Here is a 14,107-nt window from a genome sequence, read left to right as displayed (position 1 = left end):
TTTGAATTTTTTTTTTTAATTACTGTGAAAAAATACCGTCTTTCATAAATTTTAGTTCTTCAATAATGTTGCTACATTTTATTCATCAAATGCTACCTGAGAGACATGGTTATGAGTAATGTATAAATGGTATAGATTTTAATTAAAATGTTTCTTTAGTATATTCGCTTTCCCTTTTGGAAACATTTAATGACATAAGTCTCAGAAAATGTACTGCTGGATGCTCTGTTTCTGTTTTAGGGCTGCTTTTAAATGTTGGTGTCAAGCTCTTGATGACATATTCAGAAAACAAGATGTGCTACATACATGGAAAGAGTTGGGCACCTCGCTCACGAGTGCCACCGACAGCTGTTCACCTCCCGGTTCCAAAGACTACAGTGAGGAATTTCTGTCAAAAGTTGGCGTTTGGGGATGTTTGCAAGGAGCGGTCATATCAGCAAAGATAGCCCAGTGAGTGTGATGATGGAATGACCTGCATAATAGCTAATAGCTTCCTTTTGTGGGGTGCCCACCTGTGCCAAGTACAATGCCATGCCTTAAACACACTGGATTCTTGCAGCTACGTCCATGTCATAAAGGGTTATACCATTTACTTACTTGTGATGTTTGTTGTTTAGGGCCTCTCCTCTTTCTATAATACCTCCCACCCCCAGAATATGAGCAGCACATGGGCAAAGATCTTTGTTTTGTACACCGATGTATCCTGAGTGCCTTGGAGTTGGCATTCGGTAACTACATGTTGAATGAATGAATGCGAGAATGGACAGTTGGTACGGGAGTAAGAATAGTGCTGTGGAGGCAGCCGACTTGGGCCTAATTCAAGAGCCTCCTACTAACTCTGTGCCCCCTTGGCAAGTTACTCATTCTTTCTGAGCCTCAATGTCCTCATCTTTAAATCCTGGTGGTGACAGTTACATGACAAACTGTATTAGTTTGCTAGGGCTGCCACAATAAAGTACGAAAGACTGCATGGCCTAAACAACAGAAATGTATTTCTCACAATTCTGGAGGCTAAAAGTTCACAGAGTTGGCAGGGTTGGTTTCTTCCAAGGCCTCTTTTATCAGCTCTGGATGGTTGTCTTCTTGCTGTGTCCTCACATGTCTGTGTCCTAATGTCCTCGTCTTATGAGGGTACCAGTCATATCAGATTATAGCCCGTCCTAATGACCTCATTTTAACTTAATTACCTCTTTAAAGACCCCGTCTTCAAGTACAGTCACATTTGGAGGTACTGGGGGTTAGGAAATCAACATGTGAACTTGATGGATGGGAAGGGAAGAACACAACATTTAGCCCATCACGCACACTAGATGCATTTCCTCCTGCTGCTGTAACAAGTTACCACAAAGTTAGTGGTTTAAAACAACACAGATATACTATCTTACCGTTATGGAGGTCAGAATACCTAAAATCAATGTGTTGGAAGGACTGTCACTCCAGGCGCTCTAGGGGAGAATCTGTTTCCTTGTCTTTTCCAGCTTCTAGGGGCTGCTGCGTTCCTTGGCTCATGGCTCATCTTCTGTCTTCAGGACCAACTGCCTGTCATCTTTCTCTCTCCTCTCTCACTCACCCATTTCCACCTATCTCCTTCTCTGACCCTCCTGCCTTTCTTTTATAAGGACCACTGTGATTACACTGAATCCACCTGGATAATCCAGGATAACCTCCCCATTATAAGGTCCTTAATTTAATCACATCTGCAAAGTCTTTGGGTTTTTTTGCTATGTAAGGTAACATGTTCATGGATTTGGGCAATGAGGACGTGGATATCTTTCGGGGGCCTTTATTCAGTCTACCACACATAACATGTGAAAGTCTATTATAGTACCTTATACCTGGTTAGCATTCACAAATATCTTAAATGTTTGATTATTATGAAAAATGTAAGAAGTATGGAGGGAGTAGAGGTACAGGTTTCCTTCACCTCTCCAGTTACCTTTTTAGCTTATGTATAGGGTGTGGGCCAAAACTTGCATAGTATTTGGAACTGAACGGCAAATTTAAAAAAATAATAACTAGTTAATAATCACATTGTTTTCTGGAAATTAGCATCTTTGGGCAGGGGAAGTAAGAAATAACTCGTTAAAAAGTATTAAACAGTATAGATTTTTAAAACTTTTGTCAGGTTTGATCTTTTCTTGCACATCTGGAAAGGAACGCATCCTTACACACATGTGCACACACACACACACACACACACACACACATACAATCGACCAATCAATCAATCCCCATACAAGTCTGAGCTTATGACTTAGTAGAGCTTGGCAGCAGAGAATAGTAGAAAAGCTGAGAAAAGCCCACAGCTTGAAAAAGAACCACTATAGCATTCCTGCCACTGGGCACCTCAGCTTCTCTGAGTCTCTGAAGTTATTATCTCCTGATTTTCAACCGAAAGTAATTTCCTGGTTATCCAGCTGGAGTCTGACTTCCATAGGATATATGATGCTACAGGGGTTTTGGCTGTTCTCGGAGACTCCTTGCGTAGAAGAAACTCTTCTCCCCACACTCTCATAGACACACACAGAAGCTGAACTCAGACATTAGTTAATTAAGTTAATATAGTAAAGATGACTGGTTTTATCTAAATAAGACTTAGAAGAAAGTAATGTGGTTTATAGCTGCAAATGTGAGTTTCAAGACCCATATAAAGAAAACTCAAACTCTTCTAAGGGACACAAAATGAGATGGTAGTAACTTCAGAGACATCACCTTAATCTTTGGTAGAGAGACTTAATATCATCAATGTGTCCATAATATACTGCTGGTGAGAAAATACACCCATCTTTTGGAGGGAATTATTTAACCATACTCATCCAGAAGTTTAAAATTGTGCATCTTCTTTCCCCAAAAAATTCCACTTTTACGGATTTATCCAGTAGAACCAATAGGACAAGTGCTCAAAAATTTAGGAACAACAATGTTTATCTTAGCATTGGAAAACATCAAAATGGAGATGACTATTTTTATATTATGGTACATACATATGATAAAAATATTAAAGTTCTGTAAAATAATGATGTAGCTCATTATATCCATGAATGGAAAATTTGTTTATAAATAATACATGTTGCATAATTCTAGTCTTAATGTGTGTATATAATTATATAGAAAAAAAATCTAGAAGGATATTGACCAAAATGTTACTGGTCAGTAATCATGTTTAGGTGGTAGGATTATAGGTGACTCTTCATTTTATTTTTCATTTTTTGGTGTTCTAGATCTTATATGAGAAAGTAACACTTTTACAATTGCAAAGACTATTATAATTTTGGAAAATCTATGAGTATTAGAGTTGTATTTATATAAAAATATTTTTGAAAAATCGTCTGTGAATCTGTTTCTTTTTCTTATTTAGATTTATTAAGATGTTGGATGTTGAGAAGAGAACTGACTGTTGCATTTTGTCTGCATTACTCTTTCAGGTAACACTTTACATATATCTTTCTACAGTAGCATGACCATTCACTAGTCAGTAAAAAAAAGTGCAGTAGTTTATCATATTCATAAAATAAAATTTCTACTTATATTCAGGTAGGAAAATAGCATGAATCTTGATTAAATATCATAAGTTCATCTTTCCTTCTTTGGCTGAACCTGTGTGACAGTTGCACCTTTAATATCCAGCAGAATCAGTTTTTCCATTAGCCTATGGAAGAAGGAGTTTTACAGATAAGTCACCTGAGTCTGCTGTTGTTAGTAAGATCATGTTGCTGGTGAGGGGCGAGGTCAGTCTGTTTGGCTCCAAAGGGTTGCCGTGGATTACGTCATCTCTAAATAAAGCTTTGCTCAATTGCATGATGTACCATATAATGAAAGCAAGAAATAAGTGGATGACTACAGAAGTACATAGAGTGTTTGCAGTTCTTAGGATCTGGGTTTGACTCTGCTGAAGAAGAAAGGAGCTTTTATCTGAAATACAAGATATTTTCAGATTCAGAAATGTAGCCGGGACCTTTTCAACCTACTAAAGGTTCTGTTTACTTTGAAGGACGGACACCCTTGCTCTGTGTATCGGAAGAGTCTGATAGCTTAAGAAATCTGGATAGATAAGATCTTTGGAAAAGGCTTCTCTGAATGTAAGGCCAGACTTTTCAATTTTCTTCTGTTCCATTCACCTCTTGCCTGTGCTTCAAAGGGAAGAGGTGGATGTGGCAGGGGTGCAAAGGGAATGATTACCTGATTCTCATTCCTCATATTGCATTTTTTACATTCTGATACTCTTTGTTCAGAATGCTGTTTATGTTTTAGGAAATAAGTATAGTTGACCCTTGAACAACAGGAGGGTTGGAGGCATGGTCGAGAATCCACATATAACTTTTGACTCCCCCAACACTTAGTTGTCCCTTGGTATCTGCTGGTGATTGGTTACGGGGTTCTCCACAGATACCAAAATCTGTGGATTCTCAAATCCCCTATATAAAAAAGCATAAATCAATACATATTGTCAGCTCTTCACATCCATGGACTCCCAACTGCAGATCAAAAACAGCGCAGGTATTTATTGGAAAAAATCCATGTATAAGTGGATAATAATCCTTCCTTGTAGGGATAGGTTAAATGAGGATTAAATGAAATAGCATTTATAAAGAATTTAGCAACATTGTGACAATTATATAAGATGTCAGAAGGGTAGAAGCTTGGGGGAGGAGGGTTATCACTTTGTAAGGGGAGTAAATGTCTAACTATTATGTTGCATTGTACACCTGAAACTAATACAAAAATAAAAATAAAGACCTTCGCAATCGTGCCTAATATAAAATTGCCTCCCAACAAATGATAACCTAAGTAATGATAATTTCTTCTGAAAATAATAAATATTCAATGACCATGGAATTTAGAAGGCCCATCTTGAGGAATAAAAGCATTGGCAACCTATGATAATAATATGAATGATAAATATTGTTTATTACAGAGTCCAGAGTGCGAGGCATGTGCTAAGCACTTTAGCAAGTAATGTATGTACTTGTCTTTCTGTTTCATTGTTACAAATGCAATTTATAGCTCTTTATTTCACCTTTTCTTCCATTATCAGGGTTTGCTGAGAACCACACTTCTGCACCCCAAAGCTGAACGTTGCTACGCTCAGTATGAAATCACTCAGCTTCTCCCAGGAATCGAACTCTTCTCAGATAGCTACAGGGCTAACATATGCTCTGTAGTTGCAAGCCTATATTACATTATACGTGAACTGCACTTTGCTAAGCAAAATATCATAGTAAGTAATTTGTAAAAATCAACAAATCTAATTCACTGTGGTATTTTTTTGCCCCACTTAGTTCATACTTTTCAAAATTTGCTAATATTCTTTCGGTCGGTTCTTGTTTAACTTTTAAACTGTATATTCAGGATTCTTATCTGTATTTCAAAATGAAATAAATTAAGATTCTTTCTTTGATGTTGTTTGCATCGCATTTTGCATTGCATCCACAAGCAATGTCTATTTGATTTTGTTCTCTTTTTACTGTATTTTTTGTTTTGTTTTTTCTGAAGACGTGGTGAAATTGATTAGAATGTTTAGTGAAACATTCTCAAATTGAGGAATCTAGTACACATGTAACTCACTACAGTAAGTCATGCATGTCATACCATGACCAAAACTCTGAGACTATTTCTTTATTGAGATAAATTTATCTTTGTGTCTCTTGTCTTTTCTTTGTTAAGGGTGCATCTAAGTGAACAACCGATTCTAACTGTGAAATAAAAGACAGACACTTCTTAATATCCTAGGAAATAAAAAAATCACAATACAACTCTCTTTTCCTTTGGGGAAATGAATCTCTCTCTCTCTCTCTCTCTCTCTCTCTCTCTCTCTCTCTATATATATATATATATATATATATATATATATATATATATATATACACACACATACACATATATACATATGTACATATATATGTACATATGTGTGTATTTATATATATATATATAGAGAGAGTATATATGTATATTTGGTGTTTCCCTGAAAATAAGACCTAGCCAGACCATTAGCCAGACTGTCAGCTCTAATGCATCTTCTGGAGTAAAAATTAATATAAGACCCGGTCTTATATTGTATTATATAATATCCAGTCTTATATTATATTAAAATAAGACCAGGTCTTATGTTCATTTTTGCTCCAAAAGATGCATTAGAGCTGATGGTCCAGCTAGGTCTTATTTTGAGGAAACACGGTATATATATATATACACACACATACATACATACATATATATATATATATATATACAAGTAGACACTTTGGTCAGCACTGCTCAAGCAGTAGTTCACCATAATCAGAAGTGTCTGGATTCTGATAGTAACCACTTTGAGCACCTTTTGTAATTTCAGAAGTCAAACGTGACTTGTATTCATCTTTTGTTATTGGTATATATTGAGTGTTACAATTTTAATACAGTTTTTTCCTTTCTTAAAATGTGTATACATTTTTGGCACATATATATATATATGTATAATGCAAAGCAGCTTCAAATTTATATATATATATATATATATAAATTTGAAGTATATAAATTTTATATATATATATAAATTTGAAGCTGCTTCAAATTTTATATATATTTTATATATATATATAAATTTGAAGCTGCTTGCATTTTAAAAATAAGTTAGTATGTCCTGTTGGTCCTTTTGTATTTTCCTCCTTTATCTTGTTTTTCCTATTTTCCTCCTTTATGCCATTTCCTTTATTTTTGTATCTCTTGTTTCCCTGTTTGCTCTTTAACATCTATTTTGTCTCTTTTTCTGCTTCTTTCCCCTTTCTTCATAATTTTCATACCTGCTTTCTTTTTTCTCATATATTGTTTTCTATTCTCTTGTTCTAAATTCGGAGAAATAAATCTCTCTTCTTATATTGAAAAGATTTATTTCTCCCTGCTATGAGTTGTTAAATTATAAAGCTATGTGTTAAAGTGAAGAGACTGACAAATGCATTTAACACTTGGCAGATTTGGCAAGAAATTGTTTATTAGAAAAAAATAACAAAATGGTGCTCCTCTCATTGTTACAGAGGCTCATTTCTGGATTTAGAAAATAGTTCTATCCCTTGGGTAACCTTTAGCTGCCTTGTCACATTCATATATAATACATACCACTGCACTGGAAAAGAAATGAGACTTTTTTCTCTCTGAAGCTTAAGAAATTGAGAACATTTTTCTGAATAATCAAGCAATTGGCAGCAATAAAATGGTGTGGTTTTATTTCTTACTAAAGAAAAGAAAAATCTCAAAGGTAATAGACAGCTAATTGTTTTGTGCTGCATTAATTGAAGAAAAAGGTATTGTGTTATGTTTGTAGCACATAACTGTTCAAAAATGTATTATGTTTGAAATCATTTAAGATCAGTTCTAATCCTTTTTAAAAGCGTTGCTATTAGCAGCTGCCAGTTGACTGACAATTAGAGTCTCCTTAGCTGAACTTGCAGGACGTAAACAGTTTCCACTTTGTATTACACTACCCTTCAGCAGAAGTCTGATGGTTAAGGAGACTGATGTCACATTAAAAGTTTGCTATGGGACCCACTGCCGTGGCATCATGGGAAATATTTTGCCAATTAGTAGGAATCCCAAACCTCCTCCTTGCTTTATCTCCCCTTAGTGGGGCAGGAGCCAGCTGTAGGAACTGAGCTTCAGTTTGGAGTTGAGATCCGGAGCTGTTCCGAAGTCCAGGCAAAACTGTCCCCTCAACAGCTGTCTCTGACTGGAGAGTGGCTAGGTCAATTGAAATATTATAGGCTTTAAGCCTTCACATATAGCCATGATTTCCAGAAGAGTTGAACTTGGGGTTAGTTCTAGTAAAATAAAAATATTATGTGAAGAGTAAGCGTGGGTTTCAATGAGTAGAATATATGCCCTATGAAGGCAGGGATTTGTTAGATTTTGTTCTCATTCAGCAGTGCCTGAAACATAGTAGGCATGTTATAAATACTATTTTGCTGATAGGGATATTCGAATTGAATACAAATAGCAGCTGACATTGAGGTGAATAAGTAGAAGCTATCAAGGGACGTGGATATGAGTTCCTTTGCTTTAAATTTTGCATTTATTTGAAAGCTCATTTGCTAGAATGTTTCCACAGGCCTTTGTGATTCATGCATATATATTGAATTAATTTTTTTCAAGAAAGATAAATAATTGCATTTTCACTTTTTCAATCTTAAAAAGATGTGAAACCAAGGGTTTGGGGACCAAGTGGCATCTATTTGGAACTGTAAGTCCCTGATAGCACATTAAAGTTCTGATAAAATTATGAAGCATATGCTAGGTAGATCATTTCACTTATACCAAGCAGTATAATCTCCTAGCATGGAAAAATCAATCACTGTTTTGCATAACATTTCCTATATTATTTGGCTAAGTTTTATTATTATGTTATTAACTTGGTAAAATATGTTTTAAAAATAAAATGTTTTTCTGTTGGTAGGTTCTGCCTCTCCTTGCATTGTACCAGTATTTTGTTTTCGGAATTTGCCAAGACCTAGTCAGAAATCTAGAAGCAAGAATCCTCAAGGTATGTAACAAGCTTTTAAGACATTTGCCATTCTTGAACTATTAAAGATATTGTCATGAATTAATTTGGTTCTAATATTCATGATAATAATCAGCTGGTAACAATATGGTGTTATACTGATATTCAAAAAAAACCAAAAAACACTTGCCCATCATTATAATAAACTATGGGAAAGAGCAAGTTAGAAAAGCTATCATTTTACACTTGGGCCACAGTGAAGTGAGAAACAACTCCATCTGGTACCAAGGCTCACCCAACATCAGCCTGGAGATGACCCCTTCTGAAAGACTGGTTTCCTGGGAGACTGGAGACTCAAGAGTCAGTTTTCTGACGTTTCTGTGAATTTTTTTGCTGAGTACACTTATGTATATTATGGTATACAATAATTTTTCCTTGCACCGACACCAAATTATGATTAATTCTGGAACCTAGACATCAGCATAGCGTCTCTGCCTTCATGATTCACGTGCAGTTGGCTTGAATCCCACGTGGAATCTCAAGCACCTCATTTTCTCTGCCCCTTTGCCTGGTCACCTGTGGTCTCAGGCTCCCACTGTTGTTGAATTTGTTTTGTAGGCAGATCATCTCAATATCCAGGAAATTTGCTTACTATTCTGCACTTCCTCATTTCTAATGTGCAATTCAACCCTATTCCATATTAAACACACACACACACACACTCACACACACGCATACTCATTTACACATAAACCATAAACACACACAACACATTCACCGAAGGCCTTTATTTCTACCGTGTTTCCCCTAAAATAAGACGTAGCTGGACAATCAGCTCTAATGCATCTTTTGGAGCAAAAATTAATATGATCCGGTATTATATTATATTATTATTACATCATACTGGGTCTTATTATAGTAAAATAAGACTGGGTCTTATATTAATTTTTGCTTCAAAAGACACATTAGAGCTGATTGTCCAACTAGGTCTTATTTTAGGAGAAACACGGTATATTTGACTTTACTGAAAATTGGGAACACAGGGAAGTTTAAGTCGAGGCAAAAAATTTTTTAAATAGAATTTTTGACATTTCTGAACTTAAAATATTTCTTGGCCAACACCTCATGCTTTTGCTTCCCATACCATGGCTTAGTCAGCTGTGTGCTGGTAAGTGATTCACAACTCACTCTAAAAAAAAGAAAAAGAAAAAACCCTCTGATTTGTAGCATTTGCATTTTCCATGGCGTAAATGCTCTCACCATAGCTGACTTCAGCTTACCAACTGGGCGTTACTGACTGTGGTATGTGGAATTGGGACAAGATGTGAACAATTAGCTCTTACAATAGGGAGGGAGTGGGCTCCAACATACCACTAGCTTAACCCTCCTTCTCCTTTTGGGAAATGCACTCTACCCTTCTTCTCCAAATCTTTTCCTTTTTCTAATGAGGGAAAATTAGACTTCTTTTAAACTGGTTTCTACATCCAGACTCTGCCCTTGGGCCTATGTTTTCAGACCCAAATATTCCATCGCATTCTGTTTCTAAATAAAGACAATACCTTCCCTAAGAGGAATTCTGGTGCTGACTCTTAATATATTTTAACTCAGGAATAAATAAGTTATAAATGAGAATTTCTGGATCACCCTTTCTGAGTTAATTGAACTCTTAAGAGTTCTCCTGCTTTTGAATTCTAATAACACTTTTTAAAACATGCATGCAGTCTTTTCTTTCTCTTTGATTGTAAAATTCTTGAGGCTTGGGCCTATATTTATCCATCTTTTAGTTCTGTATCACATCTTGAGTGATACATTTATATTCTTGATATTCAGTAATTAATTACTAAATTGAATTTGAAATCTATAGACATTTATCAAGGGCCTACTATCCACACTCTCTTTAGTGTTTAGTAGGAACTCACTTAGAAGATATTTGGTAACTATTTATTACTTTACCTCTGAAACAACATTTATTGAGTACCTCCTAAATGAAAGCACCATGTTAGTAACTCTAATCAAAGAAATGTAACCCATGGTCCTTGTTTCTAAGGATGTGAAAATAGGGAAGAGGAAATTACATAAACACAAGACAATAACGTGTGCTCCTGCCACTTGGTCGTTTCTAATTGAAGATGATGAGCACCGTCTCCAGGAATTTTAAAGAGGAAAACATGGCTTTGGGTTTCTAGGTTTCACTAAGTAGATACGATTTAGGCTTGAGAAGAGTAGAAGTAACTGAGTAGGAGAGAGGAAGAAAGGGACTTTATTGGCAGACAGTAGTGTGAAAGATATAGAGGTGAGAAAGTATTGATTTGTTTAGGGGGCAGGAGTGTTTCACTTAGACTGGAGTGGAGGTTTTGCGCAGGGAGGTTGGAGAAGATAACATGAGAATACCAGAGGTCTGTGATGCGGAGAATGCGAGGGGCCCAAACTTGAATTCTAGACTGAGACATAATGTGGAGGCTGAGCAATGGGAGAAATGAGGGGACTGTGGAGTCAGAATTGGGTGACAGTTTTATTGTGGTCTGTGCTAAGAGGCAACCATGGAAGGGTCGTGATGACCGTTAGTAACATGTCAGAAGGAGATCAGGAGAGGCACTGAAAGAAGAAAATTTTAGTTAAATGATTTTTTTTTTAAATTGGATTGTTAACACTTGACAACTGTTTTTGTACTAGAGTAGCTTAAAAGCCAGTGAAGAACTGTCGACCCCATTCTGTAGCTTTGGGAGGGCAGGGAGAATTAATTACAGAATTTTGCTCAGGAAAAAGACGTGATCAGATGTAACTGGTAATAGTGTCAGGAGCAGACTGAGATGGAAGTGAGATCTTACTGGCATAATAGGACTGAAAAACTCAACTAGGGTTTTAACAGAAGTAATGAAAAAAGGCAACCAATGGTTCCTTCAAAAGAAGGAATGACAGCCTCTGTGAGCAGAGTTTGCCTGACCTTTCTGAAGTAAATTGGGGTCAGTGAGTTTCCACTCACTGAGAGAGAAAAGTCATAGTCGGGAAATAGCAAACAATGATGTTTTGACAAATCAAACAGCAATAGATCATCCTGTTCAGTTTCTATAGTGTGCTAATGTCTTTCAGGGAAAGCTTTAAGACCTCTTTACGATCAACTTGTCTGGCTTCACTTTAGAACTGCCAACATCTTGAAAGATTTGTACTCCCCAAATATCCAACATTCCTGGAAAGGGTACTTACCGTTTGCTCTGTATTTGTGTGAGTGAAGGGTTGATATATGGGTAATTCTTTTTTTTGATCAGGCTTGTTTGTGTTCATGGTGTTTGTCATTTCTGAAAATGTATGGTCTATTATTGTCACCATTGCTTTTTCAGATGGTCATATTAGTATGATAAACTGAAACCCAAAGTAGCCTTAACAGTTATAAGTAGTCCATGTATAGCAATCTTATAGTCCAGACCAGAGGAGACTAACCTCACACAGAGATGAGCAAGTGTTTCCTCCCTGGAGCAATGAGAAAGATGTTCATGGAGAAGTCAGAAAGAGCCTACTTTGATGTGATACAGCACTAGGAAGATTAGAACCCAAGGTGCTGTAGGCCAGAACCAAAGTATGCAACTCAATAGACAAGAAGTGTTCTCTTCTCCATTAAAAATACTCTCCTGATCTTTAATGATTTATTTTCATGTTATTGTAACATCTTGTTTCCCCCTAACTTACCTTCTTTTTATTTCTTTCAAATTTATACACTCTTGAGATTTCTAAGATAGTGAGTGCTTAAAGGAAAAGAGAGAGTAAAATGGGTATCCATGTTGAGGATTAATTGAATTTATTTTTACTATGTTATGTATACATACATCCGTATGTATGTGTGTGTGTGTGTATATATATATATATATATATATATATATATATATATATAATTTTCATCTAATTTTGTATTTCATTTCCTGCTTCCATAATTTATCCTTCTCTATTCTTTAGAAAGTCACTAGATATCTTCAAAACATAAGTTAGGTTAGGGCCCTGCCCTGTTCAAAATTTCCACTAACTTCTTCTCACCCAAGAGTAAAATCCCAAGCCCCCACTTGGCTGTACAGGCCACCATTCGCACCTACCTCCCAATCCTCTTCCCTTCTCTCCCTAAGCTCCAGTCACACAGGCTGTTCCTTGAGCACACCAAAATGGCTAGACTGCTGCTGCCACCATATGACCTTTGTAATCGAGGTCCCTTCAGTCGATTTTCACATGTCTCTCTCCATTACATCATCCCCAAATCTCCTCTTTTCCTCAGGGAAGTTCTTCTTGACCACAGTTTTGAAAAGAACATTTCATCAGTAACCTATACCCTTTCTCTTACTGTGTATATCTTTACGTATCCCTTAAATTTGGCTAAATGTATATATATATGTATATATATCGTGCTGGAATGTAAGCTCCAGAGGGCTTGGCGAATAAGAGGTGTTCAATAAACATGTTGGATGAATAAATGATTTTGATCAAGAAATTTTCTTCCTATAATTTTCTGATTGCTGGATTATATTCAAAATAAGCCATGCACAGTGTATAGTTACCAATTAATTAATGTTGTTGAGTATATGTCTTTAAAATCGACAGTGCCCATTAATTATGGATAAGAAAATGAATCGTTGTCTCTATGTTGATACATTGTAGAGTTCATCCCCTGGTGTGTTTGACTCTCCTCAGAGTGTTAGAGAACATCAGGAGTGTTTTGGTTTGGTTTTTCTTTTAGACCATAATTCACCATGGGAACACAGAAAGAAATTCAATTATTTTTTAACTCTTCTATGCCTATCATATTTTTATGTGTTTTCCTGTGATGAAGTAGCCACATCTGACAGATGTCCATTGTTTTGAACAGCAGCTTGCTGTTGTTTATTAGCTTCTTACTGAGTCCATTGCACATGTAAACTGGCTTACACACATACACATGCATCTCCATCATCCATGTTTACTAAACATTAATTTATAACACGTTTACCAACATGAAGCAGAAGTTCTGGATCTCAGTGGTGATTTTCCTCTTTAAAGTTTTTGTTTTGTAAGTAAAACAAAATGTTTTATTTTAAAAATTCATTTTTTTCTTTCCTTTAAAGATAGAAGTCCTTATAGATTTAAGATTCTTTTCTGAAGCCTTTCATGAGATGTCCCAGATTTTTCATGGAAAACACATACCTGCCTTAATACCCGCTGGTTCTAAAGCTGCTGGAAAAGTGAAGGTAAACGTGCTGATTTAATTCAAAGCCATTTCTTTACCTTTTGAAGGCTGCGTTTCTAAAATCTAGGGAATGCATGCGTCCACAAACATGCATTGACAAGTCTCTGGTGTGGCAGACCTCATTGTTAAGCATGGCTATAGCTAACATCAGGCTTTTACAAGGTTTCACTTGTCTGGAATGGAAGGATGTCATGGGGGAGGGAGTGTGGTCTTGGAGGAGATTTTTACAGTGAAATTCTGGATCTGTATTATAGTTATCATGGACTGTTTCCGGAGATGCATTTATCAGCCACTACCTGTTAGACTGTTGAGTCTAATCATATAATTTCTGGTTAGTGTTCTTACTCAGACAGTCTCGCTCCTGTTTTATTTGGATATTTTTGACTTACATACTTTATATGAAAGTGTTAAGCCTGTGTTCAAATTTCTCCTGA

General features: G+C 36.1%; 1 protein-coding gene across 1 annotated transcript in view; it reads left to right on the top strand.

Annotated features, from left to right (window-relative positions):
• CFAP54 (cilia and flagella associated protein 54) overlaps positions 1-14,107 on the top strand; it is a 253,643-nt gene that overhangs the window by 153,377 nt on the left and 86,159 nt on the right. Inside the window, exons 43-47 of the mRNA XM_033116208.1 lie at positions 241-450; positions 3,359-3,425; positions 5,036-5,218; positions 8,426-8,512; positions 13,552-13,674. Of these exons, the coding sequence (XP_032972099.1) occupies positions 241-450; positions 3,359-3,425; positions 5,036-5,218; positions 8,426-8,512; positions 13,552-13,674 (670 nt within the window). The remainder of the gene's footprint in view (positions 1-240; positions 451-3,358; positions 3,426-5,035; positions 5,219-8,425; positions 8,513-13,551; positions 13,675-14,107) is intronic.

The sequence above is a fragment of the Rhinolophus ferrumequinum genome, chromosome 10, assembly GCF_004115265.2.
Source record: "Rhinolophus ferrumequinum isolate MPI-CBG mRhiFer1 chromosome 10, mRhiFer1_v1.p, whole genome shotgun sequence".
NCBI classification, from domain to species: Eukaryota; Metazoa; Chordata; class Mammalia; order Chiroptera; family Rhinolophidae; genus Rhinolophus; species Rhinolophus ferrumequinum.
The sequence above is the reverse complement of the archived record's forward strand: the minus strand, read 5'-3'. Positions and strand labels throughout refer to the sequence as shown.